The sequence below is a fragment of the Dipodomys ordii genome, unplaced genomic scaffold (genome assembly GCF_000151885.1).
Source record: "Dipodomys ordii isolate 6190 unplaced genomic scaffold, Dord_2.0 Scaffold114, whole genome shotgun sequence".
Taxonomy (NCBI): domain Eukaryota; kingdom Metazoa; phylum Chordata; class Mammalia; order Rodentia; family Heteromyidae; genus Dipodomys; species Dipodomys ordii.
Window position 1 is genome coordinate 3697613 of NW_012267330.1, and position 17133 is coordinate 3714745.

The window sequence follows — 17133 nt, forward strand, 5'->3', positions numbered from 1 at the left end:
CACAAAAAATAATTTTTATACCCACTTTATGACAATTTTTTTCTGTTTTGGTTGGTTGTGGGTCTTGAACTTTGGGCCTGGGTGCTGTCCCTCAGCTCTTCAGCTCAAGGCAAGTGCTCTACCATTTGAGCCATAGCTCCACTTCTGTTTTTTTGGTGGTTTATTGGAGATAAGAGTTTCACGGACTTTGCTGCACAAACTGGCTTTGAACTGCTATCCTCAGATCTCAGCCTCCTGAGTAGCTAGGATTACAGGCATGAACCGCCAGCACCTGCCCTTTATGACAATTATTAAAACAATAGTGAAGTGAGCTTTTTTCTCTCTTAAAGATATGGATGTGATGAGGCCCTTAATAAATGATCAGAGCTTTGATGGCACCTCAGATGAAGAGCATGAACAGGAGCTGCTGCCTGTCCAGAAGCACTACCAGCTCCATAACCATGGTGGTATTTCGTAAGTCCTGTGCCTTATCTGACTCTTCTTTTTCTTCAGTTTGTTTGTGATGATTAAGAGGTGTTAGTCTTCGCCTTTCAAGTTTACACTATGCTTGAGAAGTGATACATTGAAATTACAGAGTGAAGTAACTCTAGTAGTCACTCTAGTGAAGTAACAGCAGATGCCCTGCCTCCTGGAAGAAGGCAGCTCTGACTGAGAAGTGGCTTTTGATATGCTTAGGAATTACACAAGGCAGCGTTAAATGCTTTTTGCAGAGTGAGAAGGAAAATACCTGAATCTTGTGAAGAAGAATAAATGCAGAAAATACTTGAAAATCTCTGTTGGATATTTTATCATCACTAAATTTAATCTAAAAATAATTTACTGGTTAGGCAAAGGATGATAGAATCTGATCAGAAGAATATGAACTTCAAAACTCTTCTAGGCAAAAGTTTTTGTTTGGGGCTGGGAAGGTGGCTCAGTGGTAGAGCGCTTGCCTTGCATGCTCGAGGCCCTGGGTTCGATTCCTCAGCACCACATAAGCAAAAAGAAAAAAGCCGGAAGTGGCGCTGTGGCTCAAGTGGTAGAGCGCTAGCCTTGAGCTGAAGAGCTGAGGGACAGCGCCCAGGCCCAGAGTTCAGGCCCACGACCGGACCCAAAAAAAAAAAAAAGTTTTTGTTTGATGGGTTTGAATTGTGTGTTCTTAGTTTTATTTATTTATTTTTACCTGGCACTCTACCACTTGACCCACACCCCACTTCTGACTCTTTGCTCTTTTTTTTGGTATATATTTTTTATTGTAAAGATACTGTACAGAGGGTACACTTACATGAATAAGGTAATGAGTATATTTCATACTGAGCATTGTTACCTCCTTAATTTTTCCCTCTTTGGTCTTTTAATTGGAGATAAGTATCTCTTGGATTTGTCTGCCTAGGCTGGCTCTGAACCTCACTTCTCAGATCTCAGCCTCTTATGTAGCTATGATTACAGGTGTGAGTCACCAGTACCCAGATTCTTCTTAGTTGTGGTTTATTTCTACTTGATCAGGAGATTGTCTTCAGTTACCTTCAAAGCCAAATCCCAGAGAGAATTCATGAGGTTCAAAAATTAATTGCTATCTTACCTGATTTTATATGTACACACCCTTGAGAGACATATATATATGTATATATATATATATATGTAGAAAGAGAAAGGAGAGAAGAAATACATACATATGTAAAACTTGCATATTGTTCCTTTTAATAACCTTCCTCTTAGTTTGATAATTACAGGACTACTGTTTAGTACCCTGGTAATATAAACAGTGCCAGTGCATTGTTGTTTTGCCAGCATAATCTTCAACATTGTTCTGAAAATCATAGCAGCAAAGTATCATGGAAGAAAATCATCATTTCTTTATTGTTTTATTACATATGAAACAACTCTCACTAAATATCTCAATTTTCCCAGTGTTTTTCTGTATTTCTCTTATAAATATCGAAGCTAGGACTTGAACCAAGTGTGACTTCTGGCTTACTGATGGAGCAGAAATGTTACATAGCTTCATTTTAGCTTCTTTTCTAATAGGAAAAATTATATCATGGCATTTTACTGGTTTTTCTTATAAAATGTTTAAATATTACAATTTTTTATTTTTCAGATTTATCCAAACTCTTATGCATCTTCTTAAAGGAAATATTGGCACCGGCCTTTTAGGACTCCCACTGGCAATAAAAAATGCAGGTGTAGTGGTAAGATTTATCTTTGTAATCTCTACACAACATAGTGTTAACTGTCAGCCAGATTACCACAGTGAATGTAGAGTCTCATTGAAAGATAACTTGATCAGGTGACATTTACTTGAGGGCTTGGCAATTGAACTGAGAAAAATAAATGACTATGATAGTTATACCTGAAAACAAGAATTATGATTTTCATTTCTACTAAATAAAAACAAAACTTAAAATAACATGGAATGTTTCCAGGGTTAGTTATGGTTTATTATCCCTTTTGACTTTCAGGGATTTGAGTTGTATACTTAAAGCAGCAAATGTACTTTGAAGATTATTTGTGTATAATTCTTTAGTTTTTTAGACTTTGAATAAACCATGAAGATTTCAGACATAGGAAAGAGGTAGTAGAGTAGATTGTGAAAAAAATACAGTATCTGGGCGCCAGTGGCCATGCCTGTAATCCTAGCAACTAAGGAGGCTGAGATGTGAGGATTGCAGTTCAAAGCCAGCCTGGGCAGGAAAGTCCCATCTCAGATAAACCACTCAGAAGTAGTTTATTGCCTTGAGCTGAAGAGCTGAGGGTCAGAGTTCAGGCCCAGAGTTCAAGCCCCATGTGCAACCCTCCCCCCCCTACAAAAACCAAAAACAAAAATATCATATTAGTGTTTTTGTTACGTTGAAAGCACTCATTTATTCATAGGAAATAAAAATCTAATTTCTAAATTTTAATGTAGTTTTAAAAAAAAGTTGGGCACCAGTGGCTCACACCTATAATCTTAGTTCCTCAGGAAGCTGAGATCTGAGGATCCCTGGTTTGACCCCAGGCATTTTGAAACCTGACTGGGCAGAAAATCCAAGAGACTCTTATTAAGCAGTACAAAGCTACAAGTGGAGGTATACCTCCAGTGATGGAGTGAGTGCCAAGCTTGAGCAGAAGAAGATAAGCAATAGTGTGAGGCCCTGAGTTCAAACTCTAGTTCTTGCAACCCACCAAAAAAGTTAAGAAACTTTTTTGTAGAAAACTTTTAATATAAAATTCATATATGAAATTATATTTAATCCCTTCTAAATGTTCTAGTTTCTAAAAAATAGTTGTTAGCTGAGTTTGTCCACCCTAATTTTAAGGTAATTGAAACTTTTCTGACTGTAAAAGTAAGATTTGGCAATAGTTTGGTTGTACCTCATAGGAATCTAGCTTTCATTCTGTTTTGGGATGTTGGAGATTGAGCCCTGAGCCTTGCACTTGCTAGACAAGTTTTTGAAATAATTATTTTCTGAGTAGAGTTCCTGGCAGTCTATTGAAGTTTGTTGAAGAAGTCTGTCAAAGAAGCATGTCATTCCAGCTGCAGTTCAATATTGTGCTTTTTAAATCATTTAGAATATGAGTCATCGTTGCATAATAATTATAGCAGTGCCACACTGATAGTTGTAGGCTGGCCATCTGCTATTAAATGTGACGTTATATTCCATCCTGCTATATTACATATCTAGAGTCTAAAGTCATTCATAGATCAAATCATACATGGTGGTCTTAAACTTTGTTTGGTATCTTTTCTGTATAAGGTTGATTAATTTTCCTTTAGGCAAATGACTGTCATTTTTGTTCAGTGAGTGAGTAGACCATTGACTCATGCTTGTAAAGTTATTCAGTTCTTTTGAACTTGTTATTTAAACCATATAATTTTCTTCTTCGCAGCTTGGACCAATCAGCCTTGTGTTTATAGGAATTATTTCTGTTCACTGTATGCACATATTGGTACGTTGCAGTCACTTTCTATGTCAGAGGTAAATGTGGATTTGTTAAGTCTATTTTATAACTGTGTATTTGTTTAGGGCATTGTATCTTTCTGTTTCTACTTTCTGCAACTATAAGTTGTATTTTCTTTGATAGTGAATATGGGATAGGGACTCAGTAGGACTCGAATGCAGTCAATATGATTAGTCCTCCTTTGGAAGTCTTGAGCTTTTGCTTCCAGGACCTACACAGATACAACAATCATCAAGTGCTCAAGTCCTTCACATAAAGAAGTGTAGTGTTTGTGTGCAACCACTGAGGAGCCTTCTTTCTAATTATCGCTGATTACTCAGAATACCTAATGTAGTATAGGTACTACATGCATGCTTGTTGTGCTGTATTGTTTAAGGCATAATGACATAAAAAATCAGTTGGAATATATTCAATACAGACAGGACATCTTTCCATGTATGTTTCCATATGTGGTCAGTTGAATCTACAAATGAGGGATCTGTAGCCCTGGAGGATAAACTGTACTTAGAAATGCACCTAATTAGTAAATGGGCCTGGGTTCTTTTATTTAGTCTTAAGTGGAAAAAAATCAGAAGAAAATATTAGTAGAGTAAATGGAGTCAATGGTACACTTTTAGTGATAGCCCAGTGTCTTCAATGTATTAGCAGTTTAGTTTTGGGTATAGCATCTTTGGTTCTGTTTACTGATATGTAGGTATGCAGGTAGTCATAAAATGTTTCCTTTGGATAATAAGCCAACTTTTTAAGACAAATAACCTCCTAGTAAACCAGAATTCTACGATAGACTCTTGTTTCATTGCTAAAACTGGATACATCATTTGTGTGTGTGTGTGTGTGTGTGTGTGTGTGTGTGTATACATACTTGCAAAAAGAAGAGTGGGAGAAACTAAGACTGGAGATAACGTTATCTACCTCAGGAAGGTAGTTTGAAAATGAAATGAGATAGTTTATATGGAAATACATTCTAGAGCCCTATAAATATATAGTATTATATACTGTTACTAGAAAAATGTATGCGTGGGGATGGGAAGGAAAAACTGGGAAAGAGCAGGGAAGGAGTGACATTGTCCAAAAAGACATGTACTCATCATCTGACTTAGGTAACTGTAATCACTCTGTACAAATCACCTTATAATAAGAATGAAAAAGAAAAATGTAGTAATTTTGACAAGAACAATATAGTTGATGTTTTTATGTATTTGAGATATTTAAATCATGGAAGCACAGATATTAACTGCTCGTATTTTACACATAGATAAAATGTATCCGTAGGCAAGATAAAAATTTAAATTTTATTAGAGTCTATAGATTTTCACATTTTGAAGTCTTCATGTGTCAGTGTATAGACCTGTGTTCATTAATTCCTGTATATCTGATACTTTTTCCAATAAATGGTTTTACAGACTGTTTTTTTTCTTTCTTATATGTGTTGTCATTAATTGCAGGTTTAAGAAGTCTACTTTAGGCTACAGTGACACGGTGAGTCTCGCCATGGAAGCAAGTCCGTGGAGTTTCCTCCAGAAACAAGCTGCTTGGGGACGGCAAGTACTTGCTCTGCTTTTAATATCTATTTGTTGAGACTTTGTTAATTTTTAAGTATTTTAATCTGATAAGACAAATAAAAGGATGATAAATTGAGAGAATGTAATTAATAACCTGGAACTGGTGTCTCATTCATATACTTAGCTGCTCAGGAGGCTGAGATGCAGAGGATCACAGTTCCAAGCCAATCCTGGCAGAAAAGCCCATGAAATACCATCTCCAAATTTAACCAGCAAAAAGCCTGACTGGAGATAAAGCTCAAGTAGTAGAGCCTAAGCTGAGCATGCAAGCTGAGCAAATGGGAAGCCCTGAGTTCAAAGCCTGTACTTGCAAAAATAAACAAAACAAATTGCATACCCTTAAAATTAGATTGACTTAGGTTCAAATCTCAATTCCGCTAATTGTCTGTTTTATGACCTGTCAAAATGTTCCTTATTTTGGTTTGCATATCTCGTAATGAAATGCACTTGTACTTCATTGAATGATTATAGTAGATTAAAGAAAATAATACTTTAAAAAGTATATACAAGTATATACCTATAATATAATTTATAAAATATTTATTAAATAACAGAATTATGTTCACTCATTTTTTAAAAAAGAAAAAAATGTTGTATTTTCATAAGACAACTGAAGTCTGGATGTTATTTAACATAAACTTAACTTTATTGTCTTTCTCATCATTGAACAAGGTGAATGTAAACTAGATGAACATAGGGATGGAAAAATAAAGAAGCATAAACAAACAATGATGTATGATAAAATTTAAAGAAGAAAAAACACAACGTTAGTGTAGTTTATGCTTAAATCTATGTTTTTTTATTTTCAGAAAGTTATATTTGTTCATAAGTCCATGAGGTTTTCATCATTCCTGATATATTTGAATAGAAGGAAGGAAACAGAACCTAATGCCCTAGGGACTTGCCTCCAGAACCCAAAGTCAATCCCACCCCATCTTTCTTCTGACCCAGACTATAGACAGCTTTTCTGCTGTGAAGAAAAAAGGCTTTCAGAAAAAGTCAACTGTAATTATTATTAATGAGACCCTCACCTGAAATGTGGATAAAAAAGATATTAAGGGAATACTTAAATGTAAGAATCACAGATGAGAAACTGGAATTTAATTCAGGGTACTAAGATTATTTACCAATAATATCCCTGAAGAACTATGGAGGATGGAAGAGTTATGGAAAGAATGAAGATAGTAGGACCTTTTGCTGTCACACGGGAGGAGTGTCTATAAAATGTTAGACATCATTGTTGTCACTGATGGTCAGACAAGAGACTACAGTGCATTACACAGTGGTAGTCATTTCTTGTTTATAGATCAGAACGAGAAATGAATAGCGTGGGCAGATTTCTAATTTGACAACTGCCCTATCTAAATACTGGCCTTTTAATCAAGTGTGTTTTTCATTTATAATTCTAGTGACATACTAAACATAATATGATATTAATAGGAAATAAATCTTTTAACTGTTCTTTTTTCAAGGAAGAAAACAATATATACTGTTATAAAATAGCATATTAATAGTTAAATTACAGTTAAAACGAGAAAAAATATTTTGACACATTGCTACCTTTATTGATACTTACTTGTGTATATCTCTATTTAGGAGTGTGGTTGACTTTTTTCTGGTGATAACGCAGCTGGGATTCTGCAGTGTTTATATTGTCTTCTTAGCTGAAAATGTGAAACAAGTGAGTATTCTTTTATAGTTTGCAAAATCATCTTCCAGGGCCTTACATTCAGTATCATATTTCTTCTCATAAGTAACTTTAGGCAGATTTTCATTTAGTTTTCTTTTGCAACTTGGATTTCTGATATAATTATTTGTGATACTCATATTTGAAATCAAGACCTTGTACTTGCTAGGCAGGCACTGTACCACTGAGATACACCTTTGGACCATTTTTCTTTGCTTCTTTTTGAGAAATGGTCTCCCTTTCTGGTGTATGCATGGACTAAGATTCACCTCTTTTATATTTCCATTAGCTGCAATGAGAGGATTGTATCCCCATACCCAGTTTCTTTCTTTGAGATTCTTGGACTTTGCTGTCTTGGCTCATCCTGGAACCAGCCCTTCTGATATTAGCCTACCACATCACTTAGGATAAGGTGCATGCCATTGAACCAAGCTATGGATTGCCTGGCTTCAAATTATAATCTTTTTTAGCCTCTCAAGTAGTTAGGATTACAGGTGCAAGTCCCCCTCTGCCCAACCCCCAGGCCTGACTATGGTTGGTTTTACTATTTGTGTTATAGTATTCATGATGTATGTCCATTCTTTCAGAAGTTTAGATCTTAAGATTTGGGTATGGGTGTGCATGCTTATAATTCTAGCATTCAAGAGGCTGAGACAGGAAGATTGTGTGTACAAATCTTATGCTACAGAGCAAGACTGTCTCCAAAATCAAAACACAAAAACAAAACAAAAACTTAGATATCAAAAGCATATCCATATATACTTTGGGATCATATTCTTTAGTTTGCTAATATATAGAGACTACAGAAGTAGGAGCTAGCAGCCTAGAAAGGTTAAAAATATGAGCATTCATTACAGAACTGCAGTAATTACTGCCATTGTTTTAAAAGTAATGTATCTAAAAATGTGTATTTTTCCCATGTTAGGGAAGTTTGGTTTGCGAAGTGATTTCCAGATATGTTATAGAGATAGTCTATTTGGACAAACATACAAAGCACCAAAATAAAATACCTGAACAGTACCAAACACATTTCTTGTGATTGGTATTATTATTATTTACCTCCTGATTTTCTTTCATCATCATTCCAGTCAGTAGCATTAATTATCCAAATATATCTGCTGAAATAAGCATTATACATCGTAATCTGTAGAATTGTAGATGTTTAATGCAAAATGATTACACAAATATCCTTTCTGAAGAACTTTTTAAGTATACACTGTTAGGTTTTTAAAGAGAGGTAGCTGAGTAAGAACCACACCACGCACATGGTATTCAGGTAAGGGATAGGTTTATTCATTGTTTCTGCTGGCACCAGGCCATGTTAGCACTCGTGTGGCTGGGAAAGACCTGGGAAAGAGGGCGTCTGGCCCTGGGCTAGGCCTTATCTAGGGTAGGGGCAGGGAAAGATGTGGCCACATGGAATCCAGATGTGACCTTTTCCAGGTGTGCCAGTTGCCTAAGTAACGCAGTACTGGGCGGAGACTTTGCTGCAAGGAGTGTGGAGTCTGTGCACCTTCCAGGAACAGACCTTACATATACCAATATTTATCTGTCTCTTTTCTAAATGCAAAGTTTGCTTCATATTCTATTAAAATGAAGAATTAGCAAATTTTATGCTATAGTATTTTCTCTTTGCACGCTCTATGGTCAGCCATAGACAGTGAAATGTAAACAAGTAAATGTAATGCATTCCAGTGAACATTTTTGGTTGGTTGTGGTTGAACTCTGGGCCTGGGCGCTATCCCTCAGCTCTTCAGCTCAAGGCTAGTGCTATACTACTTTAGCCACAGCGCCACTTCCGGTTTTTTGGTGGGTAATTGGAGATAAGAGTCTCATGGACTTTCCTTCCCTGGACTGGCTTCAAACCATGATCTTTGGATCTCAGCCTCTTGAGTAGCTAGGATTACAGTCATAAGCCACCAGTGCCTAGCTCCAGTGAACTTTCATCTGCAAAAACACATAGTGTCCAGATGTGATCTGACACATTAGTTTGCTAACCCTGGATTTTGACTATCCCTATATATTTGAGCCAAGCTTAGATGTTTAATATTGGAAGCTCATGGAGCTTACAGCAGTTAGAGGATTTTCCTCGAGGGCTGTAGCTAGTAATTACAGTAATTATAGCTTTGATATCCATAGTGGTGTTTCTTCAGTGTATAGTATCACAACATTTGTAAGTTTTATTTCTGTCTGGAAATGGTGCAAATGTGTGCTGTGAAACCTTCCTCAGTTGCTTTTCCATGCCATCCTTTCCTTTATGACTTCCTAGTATGCATTTCTTTTTATTTTCTGGCTTTAAAAAAATAACTGTGATCACACTATATTAAAGTTACATTATAAGTTAATTTTCAGACTGCAAGTCCTCTGAGGAAAAGGACAATTTACAAAACAAACTTTCTGGAAGAAAAAATCTAATCTCAACTAGTCTGTTTCTTTTCATTTAGGTGTTGTTGGAAATATTGTAACTGCAGAAATGTCAAGGACTGGTGAGAGCAAATAGAGAGCTGTAGAAACAGCAGCAGTTAGCAGTCACAGTTCTACCATCAGTTTCAGTGCTCTCCTTAGCATCACTGTTTTACAAATGGTGTGCTTTGGATTTTACAAGTATTTAATTCTATAAGTTGCATAATCCTAGAAATGCTAATCCATTCTGTGACAGTTGATGGTCTACAAATGATAAGATATACTACTTTTGATTTGAATTTATGTTTTTTGCTGGTACCAGGGCCTCCCACTCCCACTCAGCTTTCTTGCTGGGCTGATGCTTCTTGAGACACCTCTCGAGCTCAACATTTTTCTGGTTATTTGGAGATGGAATCCTCTGAGATTTTCTGCCTAGGCTGACCTAGAACCTTGATCTTCCAGATCCCAGGAGTGAGCCAGTGGTGTTCAACAAGACATGCCATATTGGTAGTTATTTGTACAGTAGAAATAGTAAATTCTAGGATTGTGGAAGATGGTAGAAGTCTACTTTTTTAATATCTTCTAATACAGTTATGACTAGCTGTCTTTGAATCTACAAATAATACTAATAATGCCCTATAATTTTATACTTACGAGCTGTGATGAATAGCATTTAATATTTGTAATCTATAGCGTAAGTACACTATTCATTTTGTGAGCACCTTATAAAGCATGAGTCATGTGTCCCAGTGGCATGTGGAACTAGGCTGAAGTCTGGGTCTCTAACATAGTTGCTGCCTGTTATGCATTTATTTATTTACTTACTTAATTTTTAAATAGTGACTTGCTTTGGCCTCCAAATCATGGTCTTTTTCCTGCTTGGTTTATAGTTGTGCTCCACTACAAGTGGCTTTCCACCCACCATTTTAATTATCGTTGAAAGGGATATATCTGATTTGTGTGTGTGTGTGTGTGTGTGTGTGTGTGTGTAAAAACTGGAGAAAAGTTTTGAATGACCTTATACAAAATATCATTTACTTCCAAAGTAGAATGGAAAAGTTTAACTCATTCATACACATACCAGAAGATGAGTAAGAAAAGTTGTAGTAGCCTGTCTCAGGTGTAATAGCCTGTCCTGGTAATCCAAGCTATAGGAAAAATGGAGATGGGAGTTAAGCAGGAGAATAAGTGTGGTGGGTTCTCGTTCTACAGTAGTATCGAAATAACACCAGGAGTGATGAGCACAGTTTAAAGGATTCATTCAATAAAGAGCAAGCAGAGGCACCCTCAGAGAGATGAGCAGCTGGATCCCGATACCTGCTGTCCCACTTCATAGTCCTGTTGCCTCTGTCCCCTCCTTTTTCTTTCCTCCCCTCAAGCACTCTATCAGATTATGACTAGTATGTTTGAAGCAAGCCAGACCTCCAGGGCAGTAGCCATAGGATGGCTAGTTGGCCTGGGCTCATGAGTGGTTTGTTTGAAACAGGCCAGACCTCTTCTGGAGGGTAGCCCAAGAAAGGTGGGTTTGGCCTGAGACACATCAGGCCCCAGGCCCTCCCCTGCATGGTGGTTTGTAGGGGGCTGGCCTCGGTTAGATGAGACCTAAGACCCTCTCCTGGGTGTTAGCCATGGAGGGGGATTCAAGCCCTGGGTAGTGGCTACTGGTGGGGGCGGGGGAAAGCTGTCCAAACCGGTTTGCTGATGTCCTTGAGGAGGATTGAAGTTTGAGGCCAGCTCAGGCAAAAACAATGAGACTGTCTTCAAGGAACAAGCTTTGTATGGTGGTGGATGTCACAAGTATGCAGGAGACAGATGGAGGAGGAGGATGGTTTGAGTGGAATCTGGCAAAAAGAGACCCTCTACAAAAACTAAAATGAAAAGGGCTGGTATAGAGCACTTAAAAATTTAACTATTATTATTAAGGTGATATACAGAGGGGTTACTGTCTCATAAGTCAGTGTCACCCCTTCCTTTGGTGTCTTGCAGTTTCTTCCCCCATCTCATCCACAAGGTTTATAGACAAGTTGTATAGTTCATTTTCAACATAGTGTCTACTGAGTACCAGTGTTACATTTGTTCACCTTTTGTCCCTCCATTTCTGTGCCCTTCCTTCCCTCCTTACACCCCTAAAAGACATAAATGTGGACACAGACAAAAATCAAGAAACAGAAAACCCAAACAAAAACAATTCCATCTTCACCAACAGCACAAGTGATGTAAGTGGTAGAGCACTTTTCTAGCAAGTGTAGGGATCTGAGTTCAAACTGTAGTACTGCAGAAGAAAAAAAAAAGTAAAATTGGCTCTGGAAAGTGAGGAGATTGCCTGTTTTTTGGAAGCCTCAAAGCATCATGGAAAAAGACATGCAGTGAGACTTTAGAAAAAAAAACAAAACATTGAACTTGAAGTTAGCACGTGGTTCAGGAAGTGCAGTCATGGTCAGGGCAGCAGCTGGGGCTGGAGTCTTTGGCTGTGGCTGTCTGTGGCAGCCAGGGCCCAGAGACCTTGGCTTTCAGCAGAGGTGTCTTTTCACAGCAGCACACAGCAACATCCACTGCTTAAGTAAACTATACTACTGCTAGAGTTAAAATTATAGGATTGTTTGCGCCGTAATCTACATGAAGTTAAAGGTGCAGTATTTCATTAATTTAGTGAATTGCGGGTTTGTCAGGAGTGCTTGGTAGCTGCGACATGCTCCTGATGATTCCAGTCCATCCTGGTCCTAGAGTAGCTCCTGTGTCTTATTTTAAGATACTCTGGATAGGCACTGGTGGCTCATGCCTAATTAGCTACTCAATAGACTGAGATCTTGAGGACTGAGTTTTAAAGCCAGCCCTCACAGAAACAGTCATGAAATTCTGTGTCCAGAATATTGGATCAGAAAAAAAGCTGGTGGTGAGGCCTGGGTCAAGTGGTTCAAGAAAATTGTGCAAGCTTGAAACCTTGAATTCAGACTTTGGTACTGGCAAAATAAAAGATTAAAAGATGCTCTGGGAATTTTCACATATGTAAGATAGTGTATCTGAGCCAGGAGGTTGGGAAAGGAATGTTATAGTAAGAGTAATAAGGAAAATTCCTGCTCTCAGATTTGACTCACACCCTTGGTTAAGGCCCTTTGTTGGGTCCAGCAGTCTCATTGTTGGTAAAACAGAAATGATAACAAAATCTCCCTCTGTTTCTCATAACCTTGTTGTGAGACTCAGCAGATAAAAGTTTTGTGAAAAAGCCTTTGTAAAATACAGCACAGTATTCAAATGTAAGGGAGCACAACTTTTATTTAGCTTTACCGAATAACATAATCTGCTTTTAGAATTTTAACCATTAAATTACCAAGACATTGAAAAGTCAATATGTAGTGCATTTTTACTAAATTTAAAGTCTAAATGGAAACAACTGAATTTAGTAATTTTATTTTATAATATTTATTCCAGTGTTTTACATTTTGGTAAACATGTGAGACCATAGGAAGTCCTATTAGAGAGCCATCTCTGTCTCTAGAGGGCACCAAAGGACTCAAATGTTTACCTGATTCTTGCTCTAGGTATGTATCTATGTTTTTGTTTTATTGTATTTTTTAATCAAGAATTTTTATTACTACTATCCTACCAGAGAATGCTAAAGCATTAGCTGTCTATGAAAGAATTAGTTTAAAATTCCTAAGTATGTGGTAACTCAAATATCTCTGTAAAATTGTTTATCTAACTCCCTTCTTTTGCCAAAACTTGCTAGAACTTCACTTTCACCAGAGGTACTACTTGATAAGTAATACTTGGCTCTTAAGTAACTTAGTTACTAGAGAAAATTGAGTCCACAATAGTATGTTTTGTTAAAAGCCAAGTAATATGAATTGACAATTTTGTTTCCATTTCCACTGTAGAAAATAAAACATAATCCAGGTGGCCATGGATTGATGCCTGTAATACTAGCTACTCAGGAGGATGAGTTCAGAAGATCACGATTTTAATCCATTCTGGGCAGAAAAAGTCAAGATTCCATTTGCAGTTAACTAGCATTAACTCCAGTTTACTGGAGGTGTGGCTCAAGTGGTCAAATGCCAGCCATGAGCAAGTTGTATGAGGGCCTAAGTTCAACCTCTGGTACTGGCACACACACAAAAGAAGAAAGTATAACATTTTTATGACCGATTGCAAGACAGTGCTGAGCTACATTTTCTAAATGAGACCTGGTGTAACTTCTTGGTCTGCTAGAGTTTCAAATTGACTCCATAGCTGAATAATGTGGTAGATACTGTCCCTATATCTGAGTTACATCCCCATCATTCCAGTGTACATTCATAGTCACCTTAACCACTGCTTAAAATGGATGATTAAATGTAACACCTCAGTCTTGTTGAACTTTTACTTTGTTGGCCTCTTAATGAGAGAGTGTCACAGTGGAGGCCAGATGAGTGCTTGGTCAGAGCACCTCTCTGGGGTGCAATGTTGGTTATCATGTAGCTGTTCTGAACCTAGATATTATGGGCACTAACTGATATTATGGGCATTTTACATCTCTAAGCCTTAGCTTTCTGAAGTTTAAACTGAAATTAATACTAAATCTATTTCTCAGAGCCATTTGGAGGATTAAATGAGATATATAAAGCATATAGTTGAGTACCTGATACATAGAAAATACTAAAAATGATCAGCTCTTACTATTCGCATTTATTTTGACAAGAATGTATATATCTAGATACATGATAATGTTCAAAGGAGGGTACAGTGTTTGGGGAAAATTGGCATTTTAAATTGTAGTATGCTTTCCCTCCCTGGCCTTTGTTTTAAGATTTTTCTCTAAAGTCTTCTATAATCTAAATTCTATTTTAGTAAGTGGTATTATATGATTAAATTATGTAATTATAATAGTATTTATTTTGAAATCTGAAAATTGGGTTAAAGAAGTGGGTAAGAAGTTAATTATCTTGTAGCTTTTGCTCTAGCAGAAGTTAACTGCTGTGGAACATATGCACTTCCACGTGCTTGACAGTAGTAACTAGTGATGATGATTTATAGACAGTTTTTTACAAATTCTGAAGTTGGCTATGATTTTGCATTTTACTTTGGCTGCTGTACACTTCTGAGAGGAAGTTAGCACCTGAGTCCTACACTGAAGAAGGCAAGCTAGATCAATGGGAAACTCCCAGCTTTGGTGTAGGTCTTTTGTATCTTTGCTGGAATTAGGAGCATAATAGCTAGAAAGCTTCAAAATACATTAATGAATTAATCCTCATAATTTCCTAGTGAACCGTATAAGATAGTTATTTACCTTGGTTATCCTATATACTTGATATATTTCTAGGAAACCTGAGTATTTCGAAAAAATCTAATTATGTTCTTGTAAAACATGTCATAGGAACTTATCATACAGTATATAGATTATGATTCTCTGTCTTTTTTGCATAGATTTCCTCTGTTCATATCTCCTTCTAATCTTGTACAGGTTCATGAAGGATTCCTGGAGAGTAAAGCATTTGTTTTGAATAGTACCAACTCATCCAGCGCCTGTGAGAGAAAAACTGTCGACCTAAGGATATATATGCTTTGCTTTCTTCCATTTATAATTCTTTTGGTCTTCATTCGAGAGCTAAAGAATCTATTTGTGCTCTCATTCCTTGCCAACATTTCTATGGCTGTCAGTCTTGTGATAATCTATCAATATGTTGTTAGGGTAAGTATATTTTTAACTAAATGTCATGTATGAGTAACAGTCATGTATGAAGGTAACAGTGCTGATCTGCAAAAACTGGTGCATTGATGGACCACAGTGACTGAGCAGTGACTTGATTTTCTTTTGAGGGTTATTATTAACTAGAAATGTGTATGAGTAAGCACAGGCTTTGTAGTCAGGTCTGGTTTTATACTCCACCAGATATAAGGATCATTCACAAGGTATATTGAGTGAGTGAGTGAGTGAGTGTGTGTGTGTGTGTGTGTGTGTGTGTGATTTTCTGTTACTTGTAAACTTTGATTTGCTCCCCCAGATTTAGTCCGCTGCCTCTCTGCAGGCAAGTAACTGCATTATCTCAGTGTGTGCAGCACCCTAACTGATTTTATTGTCCACAGTCTGGAGTTTCTTTACCTAACTTCCTTAAAATAATCTCTGGGGAATTCCAAAAATTTCAAAGTTTTTTTAAAAGCATATTTGTAAGATTGTTTCTGTATGTGTTTGTGCATTTTTTTGTATGACTTTCATTTTCCAAAGGGGCCAGTGAGCCTAAAAACATTGAGAACCTTTGTTTGATTCCTTATCCAGTGCTACTTAAGATACTGCTTTCAAGGTAATGTTGGTCAAGTCTCCATTAACAGTTAATTGCAAACTCTTGGTGGGCCAGATTTTATTTTTCCCCTTTGAATTCCCTCATTCTCTCTCACAGTACCTAAGAGGAAAGAGAGACTCACTTAGTTTGGGGTTCATGACCCCTTAGCTGAATATGTAGGACTTAGTGGATCAGGAAAGGCCACTCCCTGGATGAGAGAGCAGAGGAGCCCAGAAATAGCATCCTGCTTGTCTTTAGTCTTAGTTTAGTAATGCCCAGTGTTCTATACCTATAGGGACCTTTCATCATCAGCCTAGGGTGGTTTAGTCATAGTTTACCTTCACAGTGCATAACACACAAGGTACTCCAGGCCTTTCCATTCCCCATATTGCCTTTTTGCTTTTATACTTGAGCTGCTTTGTACATAAGCTTTCCTTAGCCTTGAATTTTACACCTAGTTAGGCTGAGAATACAGGAACATGGGGCACTAGGGACCAGACCTGGATGTCTGAAAGAAGCAGCCTTGGGGAGCCAGTCTTGAAGATGTGCTGTTTGTGAGTGTGTGCAGATTGTACAAGCTGGAACTAAGGCTGTGGGCCAGGGATAAGTAATCAATCAGAGTAAATGTGGTTGAAAACTAAGCACTGAATCCAGAAGATCCCTTGGATCTTCTGAGCAGCAGAGCCAAGGGAGAAAGCCCTTTAGGAAAGAAGTATCTTTGAGAACTGGAAGAGCAGTGACAGGAGGATGCAGACAACTATGGTGGGCAGTAACTGACAGTGTGGCTCTTGGCTCAGACCCAAGCGTGCCCGTACCTTTCCTGTTGTAACAGGAGCCATACCTGGGGTATGCAGCCTGGGGCTGACAGCTGAGAACAGATACTCAGCATTTTCTCTGAGGGAGTGTTGGGGCATGAGGGCAGCAGCTGCTGTGGCCGTGAAACCCTTGCAGCCCAGTCATGTCGAGCACAGGGTGCTTGGCATGTTTATCCAAAGACACACTCACTTGCATAATCCTCAGGATAGTATGGTTTTGCTCTTTCATTTTAAGTGGTTTAAAATAAGTAATAGTGTAAATTTTCTTCCTTTCTGCAGAACATGCCAGATCCCCACAATCTTCCAATAGTGGCTGGTTGGAAAAAATACCCCCTGTTTTTTGGTACTGCTGTATTTGCTTTTGAAGGCATAGGAGTGGTAAGAATTGGCATTTCTTTTTTTTTTTTTTTGTGAACACACTGTACAGAGGGGTTACAATTACATGGACAGGATAATGCGTACATTTCTTATCAAGTATTGCAGCCTCCTCC

At 37.6% G+C, this 17133-nt stretch overlaps 1 protein-coding gene across 3 annotated transcripts in view; it reads left to right on the forward strand.

Moving 5' to 3' along the window:
* The first annotated feature begins 329 nt into the window (after positions 1-329).
* The window catches only part of Slc36a4 (solute carrier family 36 (proton/amino acid symporter), member 4), a 33471-nt gene continuing 16667 nt past the window's right edge, over positions 330-17133 (forward strand). The window contains exons 1-7 of one of the 3 annotated variants that reach the window (XM_013028858.1): positions 330-453; positions 2081-2171; positions 3850-3909; positions 5367-5462; positions 7080-7164; positions 15011-15238; positions 16922-17020. In XM_013028858.1, coding sequence (XP_012884312.1) covers positions 5413-5462; positions 7080-7164; positions 15011-15238; positions 16922-17020 — 462 coding nt within the window. In that variant the 5' untranslated portion in view covers positions 330-453; positions 2081-2171; positions 3850-3909; positions 5367-5412. Of the gene's footprint in view, positions 454-2080; positions 2172-3849; positions 3939-5366; positions 5463-7079; positions 7165-15010; positions 15239-16921; positions 17021-17133 lie in introns of all 3 variants that reach the window. The other 2 variants (XM_013028856.1, XM_013028857.1) reach the window with 2 other exon arrangements.